The sequence below is a fragment of the Simochromis diagramma genome, unplaced genomic scaffold, assembly GCF_900408965.1.
Source record: "Simochromis diagramma unplaced genomic scaffold, fSimDia1.1 OVJJ01000682.1, whole genome shotgun sequence".
In the NCBI taxonomy this organism is placed as follows: domain Eukaryota; kingdom Metazoa; phylum Chordata; class Actinopteri; order Cichliformes; family Cichlidae; genus Simochromis; species Simochromis diagramma.
Window position 1 is genome coordinate 2,690,406 of NW_024387359.1, and position 22,411 is coordinate 2,712,816.

General features: G+C 38.9%; 2 protein-coding genes and 1 long non-coding RNA gene across 9 annotated transcripts in view; 2 read left to right on the forward strand and 1 right to left on the reverse strand.

Moving 5' to 3' along the window:
• Positions 1–8,043, forward strand: part of sec31a (SEC31 homolog A, COPII coat complex component) — a 29,508-nt gene extending 21,465 nt beyond the window's left edge. For 2 of the 7 annotated variants that reach the window (XM_040007149.1, XM_040007153.1), the window contains 6 exons: positions 1,484–1,885; positions 3,471–3,526; positions 4,629–4,877; positions 5,771–5,890; positions 5,977–6,048; positions 6,586–8,043. In XM_040007149.1, the coding sequence (XP_039863083.1) occupies positions 1,484–1,885; positions 3,471–3,526; positions 4,629–4,877; positions 5,771–5,890; positions 5,977–6,048; positions 6,586–6,765 (1,079 nt within the window). In that variant the 3' untranslated portion in view covers positions 6,766–8,043. The remainder of the gene's footprint in view (positions 1–1,483; positions 1,886–3,470; positions 3,527–4,628; positions 4,878–5,770; positions 5,891–5,976; positions 6,049–6,585) is intronic. The other 5 variants (XM_040007150.1, XM_040007151.1, XM_040007152.1 and 2 more) reach the window with 5 other exon arrangements.
• A 1,621-nt stretch (positions 8,044–9,664) lies between these two features.
• On the forward strand, positions 9,665–15,813 carry tmem150c (transmembrane protein 150C). The gene is made up of 8 exons (XM_040007164.1): positions 9,665–9,799; positions 10,890–11,004; positions 12,102–12,155; positions 12,234–12,269; positions 12,366–12,433; positions 12,653–12,780; positions 12,894–13,071; positions 14,523–15,813. Exons 2-8 carry the CDS (start codon positions 10,931–10,933, stop codon positions 14,708–14,710), a joined length of 726 nt encoding a protein of 241 aa, XP_039863098.1. The 5' UTR covers positions 9,665–9,799; positions 10,890–10,930; the 3' UTR covers positions 14,711–15,813.
• A 331-nt stretch (positions 15,814–16,144) lies between these two features.
• Positions 16,145–22,408, reverse strand: LOC120718610. The gene is made up of 4 exons (XR_005692530.1): positions 19,458–22,408; positions 19,089–19,378; positions 17,649–18,471; positions 16,145–16,927 (listed from the first exon to the last, which is right to left on the reverse strand). It is a non-coding gene; the product is annotated as an uncharacterized LOC120718610 (long non-coding RNA).
• Between the last annotated feature and the right edge of the window lie 3 nt (positions 22,409–22,411).

Here is a 22,411-nt window from a genome sequence, read left to right on the forward strand (position 1 = left end):
TACTTGTTGTTTTTGTCTGCTTCCACTTGTCTTTGCACTAGGATGATGTCGGAGTAAATGTGCAGTCATATTCGTTGTGTTCCCACTAGTGCTGTCAGCGTTAATCTCGTTGAAATGACGTTAACGCCACAACACGGCAAATCTCCGTTAACGAACTACCCCTGATCGCCCCATGCGTGGGGCTAGACGGCCAACACATTAACGAGCTAACTGCGCTAACACACTAGTTCCCACCCATGTAATTGAGCATTGCGTGGCACATCCAACATACTGTTTTACTTTAGTCCATGACTTCAGGGTCATACGTCACATGAAAACCAAAATAATTCCAAACGCCAGATCTGAATGAGGGTAGGGGAGGTTCAATTTGCCATGTTGCAAGGAGAGCTTAACTTCTGTCTCGCTAGCTTTCCCTGCGCTCTTCCTTCTGGCAATGCTGTCTGTGTTGAACGCTCAGTGGATCTGCACTTGACAGTGCAGCCTAGGCGGAGTAGTCGAACGCAGATTCACTGAGCGCTCAACACAGACAGCATTGTCAGAAGAAAAGTTGATAAAATAAATTACAAATTTTGTATTGTTCGATACATATGCGTACCGAACCGAAAGCACTGTATCGAACGGTTCAATATCGATACGAGTATCGTTGCACCCCTACCAGTTAGATGATCATGGGCTACGAAATTATATTTGTTGATAAAAGCTCATCGAATGGGCTCAATGTAATACCCGTTTTCAACTCCAGATACTAGAAATCTAATTACTATTTATCTTTAAAAGCCCCGAGTCATCTATCTGCAGTTCCGGCCTGCAGTGTAATCATCAGTGTACAGACAGTTATCTTTGGGTTACTGAAACCATGAGGAAAACTTCAAAACGTGATGATTATATAAAAGTTGCTTTTATTGTCTCCTTTCTGTGATTTCTGGCTACAGAAGCTATTATTCATTGATGATGCACACTGAGCTAATTTCATTGAACCAAATCAGACCAACATAATGAACACACAAGTTTGAGCTGTGCAGGTTTGATCATTTTTGGCATATTTTAAAGCTGCACTTACAAGAAAAAAAAAACTGGTGTTGAAGCGCTGTACTTGTGAACGAGGTTAGGTGGAGCATGCGCTCCTCCTTCAGGCTGCAGTGATGTATGGGAAAATGAATCAACAGTATCTAAATGTTGTATAAAGGAGACAGGATTCCACCAGTTAATCTATTTGTGTATTCTTTGAAACACTAACAAGTATTTTGCTGTTTAACACTAATGTCGGATCTCTTCTGTGCTGTCATACTTAATCTTAGTTACTAACAGGAAGTGAGAATGTTCAGTTTGTATATCTCTTTGTCCGTTGAGTGTTTTATAATCTACCAGCAAAACATTAAGTACTTCAGCATGCTCTGCACTGTAACCATCCTGTTGCATGGTGCACTTGGTTTAACATGCAACAGTTTTTTCACTAACAGAACATCCTCTGTGTGACTCCCAGCTTACCCCCAGGTCAACCAGTACCAGCATGGAGCTGGTGGCATGCCTCTCTTTCAGCCTCTTCAGTACTCCTCTGTTCCTCCTCATCCACCTCCTTCAGTAGAGCCATCCTCCCCTCCTCAGCCCCCTGGCTTTCTCTCTGAGTACACACAGCCCGTCCAGTCTCAGCCAATATCTTCAGTCTATCCTGGACAGCCTCCCATCAACCAGTGCCTGTCCTCCTCTGCTCCTTCCCAGCCTCTTTTCTTTCCTAGCTCTTCTTCCTACTCCACTCCTCCGTCCTCTGGAGTTTCTTTCCAGCATGGCGGGCCAGGATCTCCTGTGTCGTACATGCCTCCTCCACCGAGCGGAGTCTCAGGTACAAAGATAGACAACAAGCTGATCCCCGCCTCTCAGAGAACAGGTCTGCATGCCTCTAATCACCCTCACTGTCACTGTGCTCCTTACAAATTCTCTCAGCCTTTAAAACTAGTAGGATTCCAGTTTCCTTTGTTTACCTACACTAACAGTTAATATCATATCTAGTTACTAAATGAATTCATTTCATTAGTGTTAACCTGCAGTGCAGGTTATTAAATCTTACCTGCTATAATGTGAATAATAACAGACTTTTTCTGGTCACTATTAAATTAAATCTTAATTATCAAAGCAATTTGCATTTAAATGGTGCGCTGGTTATACCATAGTAAATATGTTTTCTGTTACTGTTTACAAAAAGGGAACATATTGGGTGTCTGAAGGTCATTTCTCACAATAAAAGCACTCAGAATGTATTATCCACATAGACAGTAACTTTAAACCCTAAATGGCAGATGTTTATGTTGTAAATGTAAATCTTACAATACTTACATGTCCCATACAATTATGGGTAGGTTTCATATTTAGCAATGATTTTCAATTTGCTTCTATTTACCTGTGTCATCTTAGTATATATGGCAGGAAGGTATGCACAAAAATCAATTAAATAATACTACAATGGAAATTGAATATGCTTTCTGCATTAAGCTAATATTACGCCTATACTTATTCCAGTGACATAGCACAACCAGATGATATTTTATTCAGATAGCAGTTCAAGTGTGAATCAATAGTGTCCTGCTCTAAAAGACTGCAAAAAGCAACAATGTCACAGGTTTTCAGCAAGACAGTGATAATCGAGACTGTCCTTTTCTGATTTGTTGGGAGAATTCACCAACTATGAACACGTAAACAAACCAGACTACTTTTTTTTCCCATAGATAATAGTAATCATACAGTTTAAACTGTGTAAAAATCAGTGTTGTCCTATGGCTGAAAACATTTCCAACTGAAGCTGAGAGAAATGCTAAATGCTCAGATGACAGAGTTGTTATGGACACAGCCAGGTAATCATACTTTTTACACTTTGCATGGCTCCACAGAGTATGAGAAAATCACGGGTATAATTGTGACCTGCTTACAATCACACGTGTAATAAAATCCATCTATTCTGGAAGTAATTTGCACAACTTTTTTGTTGATACGATGCAATCATCTTTAACATTCACAATAATTAATGAAAACCACAGTGAATACTTACTCTTTTAAACATAACAGAATCTAATGATTATACAAATCAAAGTTTGGTTAACAATGTGTTTTTGCACCTGTTTAGCATTTATAAGCAGTTTAATTCATGGTATGTAACACAAAATAATGTCACTTTTAAATGATAAAAGTTAAATTTTATTGAACAATGTCATAATAGGTGGCAGCTGTTTAAACATTTAAGGAATGGCACCGTAAAGCAGTGATAAGTGATTGTTTTCATGGCTGAAAAAAAGAATTAATGATAAATGCTGTGCATTAATAAAGAACTAAAAAAATGTTTATAGCTCCTTAGAGATATATCATAGTCTGTTATCCATAACCAATTAATGTGGTTATATTTTTTAAACTTCTTATAAATGCTAATAGGGGGACTTGTAATAAAAATTCAAAACATGAGACAGATTTGTTTTCCATTATAGGGCCTCAGAACGGCTGGAATGATCCTCCAGCCCTGACCCGAGCCCCTAAAAAGAAGGTAGGTTTCATTAATCAGAGTTTGAGTGACACATTTTAGAATTAAGACACATTTATATTACTCTGTTGCTGCTGTTCGACAGGCAGTTTGAGGAGGTAAATTGATTTATTTGTAGTTATTGAAATTGTTGGATGAGAAATGCTGTTTTGTGGTCTGTTTACACCTGATTCTGCCTAAATAATGTGAACATTTTGCCTGTCGTTGTTCCTCTGGACAAAGGTACCATTATCTGAAATATAGAGTGAAAATTGAAAAAACGCAATGCAAGCTAAAAACTGAGGCAGTTTTAGTTTTTATGGTAATATGAAACATTTTGAGGTAACTCAAGTTATATATATGTATATATGTGTGTGTGTGTGTGTGTGTGTGTGTGTGTGTGTATATATGTTTTAACACATAAAAGATCTTTGACAATTAGCTATTTTGAAGTATGTGCTATCATTGTATTGTTTGGCTCTATATTTTCTGTTAATACATAATAAGATTCATTATTTATTTTACCTATGACGACTGGCCTTGTATGGAGAATTATTGTTATGACAACAGACCCAGTACTGAAGTAAAGTCAGTAACAGAAAAGGAGTCTTTGTCAAAGAAATCATTTGAATGAAACCAACACATTTCAAAAGAGGCAACTTTTCCTTTGAACTCCCTCTTTTCTGGCTTATGCCAAGCTTCTTTAGAGTTCATTATGGATAATAGTACAAACTGATGTTTTGGTGTGCTGAATTTGCTTTGTCCAAAACAACAATAAGACAGGCAGAGTTTTTATATCATTTAGGCAGCATTAGCTTCTGATGAACAAGCTCACACGTGCTGATCTGTATTTGCATTTACACAAGTAGAACAGTGAAAGTATGAAATATGTCCGATGCTGTCAGTTCTAATTATAAAACTGCAACAACTGCAAAATAATTATACTTTAAACATGGCGTGGGTACAACGTTTGGCTAGCTAACTACTAGAACAGTTTGAGAATTGAAGATGGATTTCTGGACAGTAAGGAATTCCACATCTGTAAAGTTTACATCTATGTCTGTGTTTAAGTTACAGACAGACAGCCATGACAGAGTTTAAACAAACTGTGCTTACTTCTATTCAGCAGGTTCCACAGAGCTACAACCCTCCTATCCCCATCACTGCTCCCATAATGACCCCGCTGGGCACTGACCCTCAGGCACAGCCAATGTCCTCTGGGGCTCCTCTGGCCATGATGCAGGGCCAACCCGGTGTCCAGGTCCCCTACTCAGGCATGCAGCAGCAGCAGCTCTCCCCTCCACCTATGAACCCTGCAATGCCAAAGACCAGCATGGAGGGTGCACCAGGAGCACCCACTGGAGATGTGATCCAGGTAAATAACTCTCAGGTTTAACTAAATGTTAAACCATAGATTGTATATGATATACTGCAGATGGTTGTCTGGAGGAAATGATATATCTGTGTGTTTATTTTTAATTGTCTAGCACTGCTGCTTCTTACCAGATTTTCATTGCCCCAATAGACATACCTTAGAGTCAACTGTATTACATTATACATGCCCCAAAATGTATTTTGTAACGTATTCCGTTACGTTACTCAATGAGAGTAACGTATTCTGAATACTTTGGATTACTTAATATATTATCATGCTTTTTACAACTACATGAATGTACTATTGTTGTGTGATTTATTACTTTTACTGAAGGTTATTCGCCATACCAATAGCAACTAGATTTTTAAATCTTAATATAAAATGAGTAACAGTAGGGTGGACATTAGGTAAGGCTGCACTTTTTTCAGCGATCTTCCGCGCGTATATAAGACAGGTCCGCGACTCCGAACCGTAAAGGCATAAAACCGTAAAGGGACCTCTGGCTAATACGTCGGGCTCTGTGTCGGGCTCGTAGCCGAAAACTAGCTTTACTTTCTTGTCTGGGTCAACTTTCTATATATATATTATATATTTACATGCTTCTATCTCCCGTTTCTGGTGGGTGACATCTCTTACTTTTCGACTCTTTTTCTCCCTCCCTCGCGCTCACAGACACATAACGGGTATGGCAGTCCATTCTCCCTGCAGCACGGACTACACTGCCCATGAGGCTACATTCTTTAGGGCGATGCCTGTAACACTCTGCCTGTTGCCTTCATATTAAATCATTTTTGTGAATAAGTTTTTGAAATTTATTCTTTTAATGATGAATGATTCACATTTTTATATTTTTGGTAAATACTAGTTGACACGCCTCTTACTTTACCCTTCAGCCTCTGCAGTCCATCCCTGCTGAGAAGATCATGAAGAAACCCATACCTGACGAGCACCTCGTCCTAAAGACTACATTCGAGGGGCTGATCCAGAAATGCTTGGCTGTAGCTACTGACCCTGTGAGTCTATGTAATGAAATTAACAGTGCAGTTCAACAAAGTGAGCCCTTGGATGAGTAACTGAGTGTTCTTTGATCTTTTCACAGCAAACTAAGAGGAAGCTTGATGACGCGAACAAACGTTTGGAGGCACTCTATGACAAACTCAGAGAGCAGACAGTGAGTATCCAGCACACCACTGCAGAGGTCAACAGTGAAGCTTGCCTTTAACAAGAGTGTGAAATGGTTGTTTGATCTGTAAAATGTAAAGAAAATAGTGAAAAATTTCTCACAGCCTAAAATCATTTTCTGTATTTAAATTTAGTCATCATAGGGTTAGTGTGATACTCCATGCATACATCTGCAAGTGCCTTGATATGCTGTGAATTTACAATGTGCACATTGTCTCTAAGCAGACTAGAAACATAATGAGAACCACTTAGTGGTGAAAGTAAATTCTGATGTTTTGACCAATAGTCAAAACATGAAGAAATTTGACCTCCGGAGTTTAAACAACTCAGCAGATTTTCACATGAGAAGCTCCTTCTAAAAAGAGGTGTTTCATGTTTAAAGAAATAAACATATTATAAAATGTAGTCTCAGTCAAAAATTCATGCCATCAACTGGCTTATAATGACTGTTTCCCAATTGGTGTTTTGCATTGATTTGCTACAGTTGGCCATTCTACTGACGTAACTCTGCTGTTCCTCTGTGCAGCTCTCCCCTGCCATTGTAGGAGGACTGCACAACATAGCCAGGAGCATAGAGTCCCGATCCTACACAGAGGGCCTCAACATCCACACCCACATAGTGAGCAACAGCAACTTCAGCGAGACTTCAGCGTTCATGCCTGTACTCAAGGTGGTGCTGACGCAAGCCAACAAACTCGGTATCTGATGAGGCTGAAAGTGCCAGCAGCTCATTTGAGTGCTGGACCACAGGTGGAGAGAGGCCGGACATGGGTCGATCTGAGTATTAAAAAATAGTTTAACGGGAAGCTTGTTCAATGCAAGCAATGAAGAATTATGTATGAAAATACTGTTAAATTCTTCTTTGTGCCATTCACGTTTCTCAAACAGAAGCCATGCTGTCAGTTGCACTCAGTGGTGAAAGTAAATTCTGAGCCAGTTAGGGGGCTACCTATCGACTGGCTGACAAGCAGACACTAAGCATTTATTTTTAAATCAGTCAACAATTAATACACAAATGTGAAAGATATGAATCAGGAATAAAAACTGGATAAAGCAAAATAAAGATAATGAATTTTAAGGGCATTCCTGTCTGTTGATAATCAGTGAATCGTGGCAGACTCCTGACGCATGCTGTTGGCTCAAAATTTATGCAGCTGTATCGGCCTGTTCATCTTTAAAGTCTTTGAACTTTTGTGCACTACACTAATGCATATATACCTTTAATTCATAAATATATCTAAATTTTTCTCAAAACTACAAAGTAACACTTTAGTTGTACATACAAATGCATCATTACTTGCATGCATTTTGCAGTTGACCTGCAAATAAGATTGCAGATATAATCACTCATTTTACCAGATAGAACATGAATTTGTTAAAAACATGGCATTATAGTGACAGTTAGGGTTAAAGCAATACTACGTGTCACATGTATTTAGAGTAAAATCAGTGCGTATCAAATGCCAGTTATTTTTAATGCATCTACTATGACTTTTGTTTAAACTTTAAACCCTTTTTTCTGCTTTCACTGACTTACTTTCACCACTAGTGTTACTACATACAACACATTGGACCAAGATACAGTAAGTGTGTGGGATATTTCAGTGCAGAGCAGTGTAATCCCAGGTGTTGAGGACATTGATGTTTTACTTCTTTTGTTTGTTTGTTTTTCAGTGTAATAATAAAGCTCAGCAGAGTGCAATGGACCTTTCAAAAACAGGCTGTGCTTTTATTGAGTTTTTAAGTATGCATGCGTAAACAAATGCTAGCAATCGCCTTCCCTGGCATTGGAATTAATTATCTGCTAATTAATCAGACCTCAAACGAAACTGGAAGGAGACTTGTACTTGATTTTCATTCCAATTTTGATGAGGGCTGAAGTCTGAGTGGTCAAGCTCACGTTTATGTTGTTGATAAAACGAAAACAAGTCTTTGTTTTTGATTGACGACATGCAATATTTTCAATAAATAGTATTTATTTACAGTTTGCATTGTTTTTTATTTTGTTTGTGAAATGAAAGATCATTGGTGAAACAGTTGCAGAAATTCTGGTCATTTATATGTGTTTGTGTTTATAACACAATCAGAGTTTAAAATATAACGCACTGTTACACATGCAACTTATTGTTAATGCAATTGTTTTTTGGAACACTTCGGGCCCCTTATTACCAACTGACTATCTTTTAAACATCACAGCCTAGCTGAGTATTGTTACTAACAATATTCATTTCTTTATGCCCACAGTGTACTGATCTTTACATTATACTGCCGGTGCCACGTCACAAAGCTCAAATCATCTCAAACAGTTTAAGACAAGCTGCAGAACACAGGTCATTCTTAAATGTCCTCCATACAATGTACAAAAGACTTTCATGATAATACACCAAACTTTATTTATTTATTCACAAAAGGTTTATCCAGTCCAAAAAAACAATAAGAGCTCAAATAAAAAAAATAAAAAAAACACTGCTGAGTGCAATTTTAGCTGTATAAACTGACACAATTACAATCAATAAGAAAACTCTCTTGTCTCTCCAACAGGGTACTAAAGAACACGTTATTGTTCACACACTGTTTACATTCATTTAAAGCCAGAGCATGCAATACTTAAATGATAAACGATTAGGCGTTAAATGAGGGAATTCCATCAGCTTAAATAGCAAGTAGCTCAGATCATTTCCAACAGGTAAGTTTGTCATCGCCAGGTGTGCTGACAGCAGAAGCAGGAAACGGAGCAAGGACCCACCTCTGCAACAGAAGGTGTGGTTAACCACACACACACACACACACACACACACACACACACACACACACACACACACAGGGGAAGCTGGAAGGAAAATGAAGAGGAGGCAGGGACAGAGTGAGCAGCACAGAGACTGCAGGACCACGACAGTATCCCCCTCTTAACTGGAGCATCCCGGTGATCCACCTGGCTTGTCAGGCTGTTTCGGGTGAAATTCTTCTGTCCAGGAGAGCAGACATTGGAATCCGTGATTCCTGATCTTTCCACACGAACACACTGTTCCCAGTCCACAAGTAGAAAGTCAATTTTTTTTACCAAGAAGCTGGGAGCTAGAGTCTGATGATGGTCAGCAAGGTCCTTTGTCCTGAGGAGGGTGGTCCAAGGGGCCATCCAGATGCATAGACAGCGACAGAACTCTCACCTTCGAGAGAACAGAGGAGGTTGATTGCCCAGTTCATTTAGTCTGCCTGTTAGTCTACAGATGGAAGCCAAATAATAGACTAACCTGGACCGTGATGCAGACAGACAGAAAGCTCTCGAGGTTGGTGAGTATTCGGGAGTCCGTGCCAAACAGCAGGAAGTTAGTAATTCAATTTAAACTTATCAAAAAAAAAAATAAAGTGAGCGCTTGGACCAAAATCAACATGATGAAACAAACTAATAATGGCAGAAAGATGCAGCTGATGTGCACTCCTATCCACCAGAGGGCGGTGGATGTGGTACAACCAGTCTGTGTTAGCCTTGGTAACGCCCTTCTTCCCTTCTTCTCGGCTCTTGTGGCTCACTGACGACAGCACAGACGCCCACAGACCGGTTGTACCACATACTTTGCACACTGCCCCCATGCGACAGCAGGGCGCTCTGCGGGCACACAGACAGCACCGCGGGCGGACAGTCCCGGGACTGCCAGCGGACTGTGAACACGATATACCTGCGGGACCATCAAGTCCGCTCCTCGGTGCGCTGTTTCGGGGATTATCCGCCACAGAGACAGGTATGCTCCACAGTTTGATATGCGCTAACCGATCAGAACAGCCTGCTATCTGCTTGTAATGTTTTCGTGCAGATGTCCTAACTCTATCTGACAGTACTACACAACTCGCTTCCTGATGGTCCTAAAATACGTATACAGTGTTTCTTCTTCTGTCTTCCCACTGAGAGACACGTCGCAAGGAAAAGGGAGATTTAAGAATTTAGAAATAGTTAAAATGACTTCGTCATCGCCTTCCTCGTGAATATAAAAGTATACATGTCTCAAACAACCCTGGTCACAAACCAGTTGCACATTTGCTACAAGGAAATTAAAATGAGATCCTACGGATTTAAGTCACTGTGTCTGAAAGTCTGATTCCAAATAACTTGTTATTGTCCTCATAAGATTTTCCAAAAAAAGATAACCTAACCCCCCCCCAACAGTCGTGTGTTGTGGGGTCAGGGATTCGTGAAATCTAACTGTGCTCCTTCCAGCGCTCGCTCACATGTCACACACATTTAAGGTTTAGATCTACTATGTAAATTTAAGATTAATTTTGATGTTAAACATTTGTAAATGCTGTGAAAAATATAACATCGCATTTTTTAAACGTTGTTTGGAGCTAAATTTGCTAATATGTCGCTTTAAAGGGTGCATTTGTAGTGCAGAAAAGCTTAACAGCTATATGTATTTATGACAGCATATCATGATTTCCCACGCGTCCTGTTAACGGTTTTCCTTGTCCCTCCTGTGTCACCCCATCATAACATAATAATAAACATACCTCAGGTCAGTAGGTCACATGGCAAGGTCCAGCTGTAGATCCTTAATGGAGTTAGCAAAAAAAGTCATTTCAGGAAATCTAATACAAAAGCATTGTGTAGCCAGGCTGGATCTGTAATTTAGCTGCTTCTTCCGCTTTCAGGTAATACAAGCTAAAGTAAGAAAACGCAAAATTAATGCAAGAGGTAACTCAGAAGTAGTTCTTGAAAGTATTTCCTGCTGTATCCCTTCTGGACCCTGCTATTGTCTCCACCTGAACGACTTTGTCTATTAATCTCCATCTCCTTTACACTTCAAATATATTAAACAAATACATGTTATCATGCAGACTAACACAGCATCTTCATCTGTGGATTGAGAGAGGGCAAGATGGTGAATTTCAGCCTGTGGGCTCTTCTGCCTCCCATCTACTCTGTTTGTACTGCTGCTGGACTGTTGATGGTGTAAGTTTTGTTCTTTTTAGGAACACATTAACCTCATATATACACTCAGAGAGGTATATGAACAGTTAAAAAGAGCCAAAAAAGCAACAAAGATAACCAGATTAACTGGTTATTATCTGTGTACACTCTGTACTATTCAATTCAATTCAATGAAATTCAATTTTATTTATATAGCACCAAATCACAACAACAGTCGCCTCAAGGCACTTATACTATACAGATACCCAATAAAAGAAAACCATGAAGACACCAAAAAGGATCACTTGCAACACAAAACAGCACTGACACAAATATCTATGTCTGATAAGCAACTAAAAAAACACAATATCAACACAGAGACATAACGACTAGAAAGAAATGTGTAAAATGAGCAACAGGAAGTCAAATATTAGGGACGAATAAGATTAACCAAAGAGAGATTAAAAATGATAAGAAAAACATGTGACACACAAATCAGAAACTACGGTAACAAGAAGCACTCCGACAGCCCAAACCTGCACCAAGGCAGCTCACTCTCTGAGGAGTATTTACTTTTAACAGAACCGCTTTGTATTTTGGTTTTCTTTGTTCTTTTTAAATGGACTTGAAGAAGTTTGTAGTGCAATAAAAATGCATTTTGGTTTCAACTTGTACGAAAGGCAAATTTTCTATATGTTGACAATAGACACCACACGTATAAGAGTCATAGTTTTGAAGTTATAAGGCTTTTTGTCACTTTCCACCCCACCCTACACCTACAAAGTTTTATCAGGATTCATTCAAAACGTTTTGATCGATCATGTTCCCAGACAGAATGACACGCGTGTGCACACCCAACCTGCTAGGGAGGGTGGGTTATGTTTACCAGTAGGTTACCAGTGAAAGACTACAAGAAAGGGAACAAAAATGGGAAATGAAGATGATAACCAGATGATAAGAGACTATGAACGCTGGCATTACATGAAAGTATGTATGTAGACGAGCAGTTCATGATCGAAATATTTCAAACCAGACTAGTTAAAAAAACAAACAAACACACACACCTCAGTATTGCTTCCACTTTTGTTACAGAATGTTTTATTCATTATGTTTCTTTCTGTGTTGCTGCCTTTAAACAGGTACTTCATAGCTGTTTACAATAAGAACATAACGCCGCTGGGTTCACAATACAGGTTTGAATTCATATATTTTATACACTGCAGGTATTTCTTTTGATGTATCTCTGGATTCATGCTGTTCATTTGCTTTAGGAGAAGAAATGGCTCCCTTTATCCCCCCTACATCAGGTGTGTGCTGTGCTCTCCGTTTCATATCATATTAACAATAAAAAACGTTTAATTTAAGAATAGCAAATGTGATTTTTCTCCTGCTTCCTGTCTCAGTATTGCAGGCAACTTTCCTCCAGCCAGCTGTGTCTTCAGTGAAGTCATGAACCTAGCAGCATTTGTAGGTAATGGAAACATTGCTCTAGAGCTTTCATTAAAAGACAGCGATGGAGCTCATAAGAAAAAACGTATATCAAGCTTTGGATACATAGACAGTACATTAGTTTGCTGTTTTCATTGATTCAGAACATCTTTCAGCTCATTTTAAAAAAAGAAAGAAAAAGAAATCTTGTTTTTAAACTACTCGCTGTGTGCTGAGAGGTTTTTTCTTCTCCTGGTTTCAGGGTTTTTTATTGCCGTTTTCAGATACCTGCAGCTGAAGGGCAAAATTGACAAACCTTGGCTGAACATTTCTAGTTTGGTGGTTTTTTCTATTAGCTCCTTTGGAATGACCATTGTAGGGAATTTTCAGGTAGCTACACACAAACATACACACGCTCATACATACACCACGTCATCTGGTGGTTAATTTTCCGACTTAATAACTGAAGTCTGGGTTTACTGGCTGACTTCTTTTTGTGTTAGTTATTCACTGAGGAAAACATTCACAACGTCGGCACCCTTATGGTGTTTGGACTTGGAACCTTGTTCTGCTGGCTGCAGTCCTATATCACCCTGAGAGTTAACCTGAAGAATGAGGGGAAGATGGCTGCCATCGCTCGATTCCTGTTGTCTGGATCCATCACTCTTTGCATGATACTTTGTATTCTTTCACTTGGTATAAATAAGAAGAATACACTCATTTGAGTGAGATGCCCATTTTTCACATGAAATGCAAAAGAGCAAAAACGCTCCCTTACTGTCATTCAAGAACGAATTACAACTCCAGGTCCCACAGAGTTTTGCACCTTTTGTGTAAAAGGTAAATGAAAACAGTATGCAATGATTTGCAAATCTCAGAAACCCATATTCTATTTACAGAAGAACACAGAAACATAGCAAGTGTTTAAGCTGAGGCATTTTACGTGAAAAATATGAGCTCATTTTGACGTTTAATGGCAGCGACAGGTCCCCAAAAAAGGGCAACAAGAGGCTGGAAAAGTAAGAGGTACTAAAAAGAAGCAGCTCCAAAAACATTTTGCAACTAATACAGTGAACTGGCAACAGGTCAGTAACATGACTGGGTATACTGTAAGAGGCAGAGATTCTTGGAAGTAAAAACTGGCAGAGGTTCAGCAGTCTGTGGAAAAAACTGTCTAAAGTTGTGGAGTATTTTCAGAATAATATTTCTAAACACAAAGTTGCAAAGACTTTGATCAGAAGATTTCAAGAATCTAGAGAAATGTCTGTGCATAAGAGGAAAGGCTGAAATTCAGTACTGGATACCCATGCTTTTTATGCCTTTAAGCAGCACTGCATAAAAAACAGCCATGATTCTGCATTGATAATCGCATGCATGGCCTCAGAAACACTTTCAGGAAGTTTGTTATTGTCTGTGGACAAAGCCGTGCCATCCATAAATGCAGGTAAAAGCTCTGTCGTGCAAAGAAGAAGCCATAAGTGAGAATGATCCGGAAACCCTGCAGACTTTAAAATGGACTGAGGCATTGTCCACTGTTCTGTGGTCAGGGGAATCGAAATTTGAGTCTCATGGACACTGCGCTCTCCAGACTAAAGAGAAGTGATATCACCATAATATATAATACATACTTTATCTGATATTTGTTTGATGCCCGGAAACATGTAAGTGTGACACATATGCAAAAAAATAAGAAGGGGGGGGCACTCTGTTTATTTGAAATGACAGTTTATTTGGGTTTGTATCGTTAATGCTTCATCTTTAGAATTTCCTGATATACATATATTCTAAAATTTAATGTTTTAATTTGATAGATTTTGTATTTTCTCTTGGCTTTGGTCTTTAAACCTTTTATGTTTTTTTATCAAATTGATCTGATTATGATCTGATTATGATTATGATCTATTACTGATCTCTTTATCTGATCTCTTTATCTGATTCTCTACCTAATAAGGAGCTATAAAAATACTTTCAGACCGTCTCTCTGCTCTTAGTTTGGATGGAGTTTATTTTCTCCCCAGCTCAGCAGATGAATAGCACATAATTCTGGTAGAGAACTGTAACAATATAATGCGATGTTCATTTTTCATGTGCTCACACCTTCACTCTCTGAACCCTTAACTCCATCGACACAGACTTCTCCCTGATGTCTCAACGCCTTCATATGCATGCAAGTCGATGCCAGTGGGCACTCGTCATGATGTTGCTCATCTTCATCAGCACTTTTGCCATCGAGTTTCGTCACAGCAGCTTCAGTATTCTGTGCACAGACAGACCAGGGTATCCCTTCCATCACTCAGAAATCTCTGAAGGGCCTATGTAGCTGCTCAGTGAGCTGTACACAGGCTAATGTATAAGGTCTGATGTTGCATTTACAAGTACATACTTATTACTCAGTTACAGCTCTTTTTCAGGGGCGGATCTAGAGAAATTTTCTTAGGGCGGCATGAGGGTGAAATCAAATGGGGTGGAAAAATTACACGTTACATTCTGTAATACGCATTATATATGGGTGTAATACATCAAATGCAGTAAGTACACACGTTTCATATAAATATACATATTTTCTTTAACCTACATAATTAAACATTTCAGTTACGTAAAAAACATGCAAATTTTGATTTATTGTACTGTATATACTAAATAAGTATGTAGTCCAGTAAGTGTAAAATCCAGAGAGCGACGCAACATGGGGTGGTTCATTTCCACACACAAGTCTAACTTCACTTTCACACTCTTTTTGTTTATTAGAAATACTGTAATCAAATTGTGAAATGCTTAAATTTACACAAAATGCCAGAAATCTGCAATGTCTCAAACACCAACATCTGAAAAATATTAAAGATAAAAGGTGAGTGGATGGAATGACCACTACATTAAACAGTTTAAAGGTAATGTTTGAAAAGCACATGTCATCTGAGAGTGTAATGAACAAAACAAAACCTTAAACACTGCATTCTTGGTGGATTTTAATTGACTTGGTACTAGCAATCATTGCCAGTATGATTATTTGTGTTATTATGCACTCTGTGTGTTAATGTGTTTTATCATCTTTTATAGGTTTCCTATTCATTTTCAGTTATATGAAATACATAAATAAAAAAATTCAGTGAAGTAATAAAACTGATGTTTCTGACAGTATTCATCTTTGCTGAGGCTCCACATAACTGCACTGTAGCACAGCTGTGTACATACAGATGTCACTGTATCTGTAAGCCTCAATAATGTGGTCAGGGGATTCTCTGAATGTTCCAACAACCAATAAACACAAAATATAAAAACTTTGAATTGGCCATCATCTTCCAAGGTGGATGGCACTATTCCCACTATAGCTGGTTAAACCATTAAAATTGTGTAATTGTAGCAGTGTAGCCATGTGAAGAAAATACAGGCAGAACTACGTAGATCCAGTTTTTCTGTGAAAAACATTGGGCCTCGTTCAGTATGTGTATGGAAACATTGTTATCCTGAGCAAAAAACACAAGCGCACACAGAATTACAGAAAACCTGTGCAAATTTTGTTCATGCCACTGTGTGTTTGTTAGTGACTCTGAATCATCCATATAGTGCCATGCTTCTACTACTCTTTGCAAAGAAGCAAGTTTACCTCAAGGTGAAGTGGAGAAAGTGATGATAGTGTAAGCCTGCATCATCAAAGCAAGAAAACAGGAGGAGATATAACTAAAGAAACTGAAACAGTCTCACAAGTCAGTGATTCATCTATATTTTAATGAATGAATCTGTTGGTGTTCTACACACAGATTTAGAAGACACGATGAAGGTCTATAACTCTTCGTAACATTATTATTAATGCCGCTGTTGTAGTTATCATTTGATCATTATTTACATTTCCAAAACACCATGTGCCAAACAATTCTTAGAATTACAATTAAATTTTAAAAAAGTTCTGAAAATGGCCATAAGGCTCTTGTTCTTTCCTGGTTGGCACATCTCTGCAACATAGTTTGGAAGTCTGGTGGTGGAACACGGCACCAGCACTTTATCCTCTGAAGAACAGTGTCGACAAGTTTGCCCAATTGGTCAATATGTGTGTGTGTTTTCGGACTTGGAGGCCGCATTTAACTGCATCTCTTAGGGCTGTTTTGTAGCATGAGGCATCATGTCTGTTGTTACAAACTGGGCATTAGTAGAGTTGCAGTGACAGCTTCAGGTTCACATTGTTGGAATGATTCTGTTGATGGTTTTTGAACAGAACTTCTACGTACATACATTGGTGTAAAAAAGTGTTTCAGATCATTGAACAAATTTAAATATTAGACAATGATAACACAACTAAAGACAAAATGCAGTTTCTAAACCAAAGTGTTTATTATTTATGTCAAGGTGCGTGGTGAGAACAGGACCCAAATAACTAACTCGATAACTGAACGATCCAGCGTTGACTCAAGCTCAGTCAAACAGTTTAGTAACCACTTTGCGAAAGTGATCAGCAGCACCTGGAATCTAGATGGAAGACAGGTGTGGCTGGCTTCAGCGTGGGAAAGACCTTCTGGCCTGATGACACCCATAAACTGGCACACTGGAAAACACACATACAGTTTAGGAGAGAAAATCCAAACCCTACATCGTAGAGAGAAATTTGAGCTAGACAGCTAAAGCCCCTATGTAGCACTTATGTCACTGTAAGACACACAAGTTACTAGACCAGTTCTAGGTTGCAGGAGTGGTGGAGCACAGCACAGTGAAGAGACCAGAACCAGAAATTAAAAATGAAAAGCCAGCATCTTTAATAAAACAAAAAACATACTAAACAAAATCTGTGTAATTTAATGAGAGAAATTATTTTGTGTGGTTTCTCTTTTTTCCCTCCTTTTCTTCTGACTTTTAAAAGCAAAAAGCAACAATAAAAGTTAAAATTTAAAGATGTTTTCTAACATTTTGGGACATTTTAGAGACAACAGCAAACATTAATAATAATAATGGATTGGCTTTATATAGCGCTTTTCAAAGCACCCAAAGCGCTTTACAATGCCACTATTCATTCACTCTCACATTCACACACTGGTGGAGGCAGCTACAGTTTTAGCCACAGCTGCCCTGGGGCAGACTGACAGAAGCGAGGCTGCCATATCGCGCCATCGGCCCCTCTGGCCAACGCCAGTAGGCAAGTAGGGTAAAGTGTCTTAACCCAAGGACACAACGACCAGGACAGAGAGCCCAGGGATCGAACCGGCGACCTTCCGGTTGCAGATGCGATTCCCAACCCCCCTGAGCCACGGTCGCCCGTACTTATTACTCACCACTTTCTTGATTCTTGCTGATGTCTAAGATGCAGCAGAGGATAATTTACACTTGGCACTGTCTTTGTGGATCCTTACGTCATTTTGCACCGATTTACAGTTGGCTCTACAATAGATGTCCCTGGTTCAACATCCAGTCACAGCCCTGCCATATGTCCAACGCAGTTGACGGAATCAATGCCAAAGTCTTAAAACTTAAAGAGTCTTGAGAAAATAAGTTCTCCAGGGAAGGCTTCAGTTTCCTTGGTAGAGTGGGGCTCCTGCTCTCGTCCTCTATAGCCTCTCTCTTCGCACCCTGTCCAAACATCTTTAGAAACTGGCAGAACTCCGACATGATAACTCTGCCTCTGAGCTGTAGTCCGTGACTCTCCAGTGGTTTATCATCTCACTGTCTTCTGTGCGATCAAGAGCAGAGATGACTCTGGTGACGATGAGGCCGTCACCAAGGTGTGGACACAGTTCCTCCGGTCTGTATTCAGTGCATAAATATCCACCTTGTCTGGAAGTACAGGAGTCAGGATCTGAGAATGTAAGTGGCACCCTGCAGGCAGCACCATCATACCAGCTGATGAGCTTGTAGAAGGAGATTGAGTGGTGTTCTCCCTCTGACTCGTCAGCACAGCAGTAAAAGTTGTCGTCATCTGCTCTGAGTGAAACAATCCCTTTACTGTAATATGAGGAAACTCCTTGGACCCCATAACCAGGTCATGGTAAAGGGAGAGGATTTGATTGTTTATAGAGTCCAAATGGCTGCTGCTTAAAGGCTGGTTCCTCAAATTTGTGACGACCATCTGACGTAGACTGACTGGACTCACCAGCTCAGCTATGAGAAATAAAAATGTCATCCATGTTAATCATGACATAATCAGATAAATTAAGGATTTAAATGTCAAGACATGGCTTTAGTTCATCATATGCTATTTCCACAAACAGGCAATGAGAGGCCCACAGCAGAACTCATTCTTTATAAAACCCTTACAGGCTGTACACTCTGCAATGACCTAATTAAAGTACCCCCTCCTAAAAATGCTTAAATGTGTTAATTAATGCCTAAAAACATGTCATTATACTGAACTTAGTTCTATTAAGTTATTTAACTGTATTTAGGAAAAACCAAACAGAACTTTGCAGCTCCAACTTGACTTAAATTAGTGTGGCAATCACTTGATTTTATTTCACTTAATTTGCTTTAACTGGTATAACCGTAGTAGTTTTCCTTCCTCTTTAATTGGGTTTAATGTTTAACAGTTTTCACTAAAGAGCAAATAAGTAGGAAAAGTGGTTCTATTTCACTCTTACATTAATAAGATTACAGCTGGTGTTTTTCTATGCTGTGTTAATATCATCAAATCTTATTTAAAGAGCAAACCAACAACAAATGGACTCTGTAGCAGAAAAGAACTACACATACCAGGTTTTGGAGAAACAGAAAATACTTACATATGGCACACAACCCTTATGACAGCTCTCATTTCCCCCTCTTTCATGCCAATCTTTGTTACATTCTCCATTTGTCACAGCAGGGTAGCCAGTACAACAGGCTGGAATGCAGACAGAGGTGGAGGCTGAGTGATTTTCCCCAAAATTGAATATTTATTCATAAAGAAAAAAAAAAAAAAAAAAAAATTAAAATTAAAACTACAAAATATAGCTATATGTGATTCTAGTGATGTCAATTATGGTACAGCGCAGGAAGGGGATCAGGATACAAGGTGCTGGGGTCAGAGGCTCTGTAACAGAGGAGACAGGTATCAGGTGGGCTTCAGGAGGTAAGACAAGTAAACAGGTGGAAACAAGTTTCTGCCTTACTTGTGAGCAGGTCGGAGGAAGCGTGGGGGGAAAACTGCCAGCGGGTTCAGGGTGAGTGTCCATTTGGCTGTGATCCAGAGAGTCCAGAGTTCCACAGTGTTCCAAGACCAGAGGTGACAGCAGGGGGGGCAGGCAGGTGGAGCAGGTTATCTGAATGACGGAGTGACCAGCAATGAAAAGGTAGGTGAGGAACTGCACAGATGAGTGAATGGTCTGAGAGGTACTTTGACACAAGAAACGATAAGTTAACGCAACAAGAATGAATAACGATAAGTACGCAAATTGAAGGCCCAGCACTAACTAATGTTAGCAGACATTCTGGTGAAGACTCACTGAGAGCGCTGGTCTTAAATACCGTCAGCTGAATTGCCAACAGGTGTGGAGAATAGTTGGGCTAATATGGCTCCACATGGGGGTGGATACCTAGAGCTGCTGGAGAAGCACTGCAACTCACAACAGACATGACGCCATTTTTATTTTTCCCCCTTCCCTGACTGACATAAAACAAAAACCTCATATGAACAATTTGAAAGCTGCTAAAACATATTCAGACATAGTTTCCAAAGACCATTAGTAGCTCAATGTCTGGATCAAAAACATTCCAGTTCTGTTGATGGTTGCGGACAAAAACCCTTGTTCCAAGTGTTCTGCAGTTCCATTTCAAGGTTACACTAAACAGTCTTTCAGTGCGCCTCTGTTTTCTTGCAATTTCTTGTCTGAACTCAAGTAGCTCAACTGTAGCTCAACACCAGTGAGTAAAGGAGGCCAAACAACATGGCGACTACATTTGCAATGTTACCAAGGTCATGGAGCACTTCAACACTTTCAATGATTAGCCCAACATTTTCAAGTTTGTCTGTGGGTTCTGGACCTGGTGCATTCCCTAATGGTTGTTCTCAAAATTAAAAGAAATAAATCTTTAGCCAGAACACAAACCTGCAAAAAAACATTCTCTTTGCTTCCACAAAGCAAAGCTGTGGAAAGCAGAGGCCACTAAACTTACAGTGTCCTCCTTTATGAGAGTTTCTGGGTCTTCACTGAGATAAACAATTCGTGCTTTCAGTACACGAGCTCTTTTAGTTTCAATGGCAGCAGCCTGCAGCAAAGAAAAGGGCAGTGTGTAAGCTTATTGTTGTATTGTGCCATAAAGAACACAAGTAAAAAAAAAAATAAAAGGAAAAAACACAAAAAGTAATCACTGAAAAGTCCACAATACCCAAAACTTTTAATAGTTTCCGCAGCTGAAAGTATCACTTTAAACAGTTTAAATCTTAGGTTTAGGGAGATTTTTCCAAATCTACTTACTTTGTAAAAAAAATCTCTTGAGAAAAGGTTATTACAGAAAGAATAACAGGAACAAATGCCAGAAGTTATAGCACCCAAAAATAACCCGCACAGAATTCTAGCTGCTGCATGAATTTGGATGTAGGACAGTGGTGATGTGGGCAAACTCTGCTTCCACCTACAAACATGTAATAATTACAGTAAAATGTGAAAAAAGTATTTGGTGGACCACAGCAATCTGATGTAGGATAATGATAACAACAATGAAATCCATGAAATGCATTTTTATTTTCTGATTCATTTTAGTTAAAACAAGTCAAAATAATCAGAAATGGCAGTGGTGCTCTTTCTTAACTACAAACCAAATTTGAAAATGACAATTTCCAGCTCTGGGTGAATATTCACGAAAGATCTGAACCCTTTACAATTTTTTTGTTGTTGTTTTTTAATGGAGTAATCAAGACAATATAATGATAATAATACCTCACGCTCAGAAAAGAGAGCTGGCCACCTTCTTTTGAAATCAGCAATGAAAAGCTTGTCTTTAATCACCCTGCCAGGAATCTACTGATCTCTGCAATGTCTGATCAACATGTGATCTACATAGGTAACTTTGGAGTGCATTTCAAGCTTTAAAGGTGCATGGATAAGGGTGTCTGTGGCCAAAGTGGCCGTGGTTTAACCTGCAGTGCTTCAATAACTGAGATCTTGTAGTCTCTTGTGCTGCACACTCTTTACACTTCCACATTCATGTTAGTGAAATTGAAACAAAACAAAAAGACACTACATCATATATTACTTATTACTTAAAATATCCTCACAGAAAGTGTAAAGATACACTCTGACCCTTCATCATGATCTTGAAGATGAATACTTCTAAACACTTAATGGTGATGGAATTTTACTTGCACTATGTAAGTATCACCAATAAATTGAATTGTTCCTGTCCAGCCTTTAAGTTTGGAGATGCTTTTCAAAAAAGAGATGTGTTGTAATAACATATTAACCAAACTTGTGGTTATAAAATAGAAAATGTACAACAAGCCCTATTTTAGTTTTACAGTACTAACTACATTAAAACATTACAATAATAGCTGATTCATTACATGTCAAACTCAAGACCACCATCACAGTATTTAGTTATAAGACTGGTGAAAGTGTATATGAGTTGAAAAGTTTCATAGAGACTTAAAATCAGCTCATCAGCTCTGTGCAGACTTATTCACCTTTGTTCACTCATGTTTGGTTTATTTAAGATAGCCCTTTTATAGCCCTGTAATTTTTTATCTTGAAAGGGGCTATACAAATAAAATTTTAGTTTACTTACTTGGCTAATTAGATATTTGTGTTAATGATCAGTTAACAGGTGTACCTTATACTACTACCTCTGCATTACAGTGTTGCTCTGGCATAGTTTCAGTATTGCTGTTGTAGGACAAATAAAACACTTTCATATAAAATAGCCCCCTGTTGTCTTCGCACGTTTCTTTATACTGGCATAAATGTTAACCAATAAATAATACCAAATGCAAAACATGCTTTCATTTAATAAAATGGCACAGACAAGTAAACTGAGTGTTGGAATAGCGATTTTAAATAATGTTTTAAACAAATAAACAAATTCTTATTGTTGTTTTACTTGTTGTTCATTATTAAGGTACCGCCGCCTA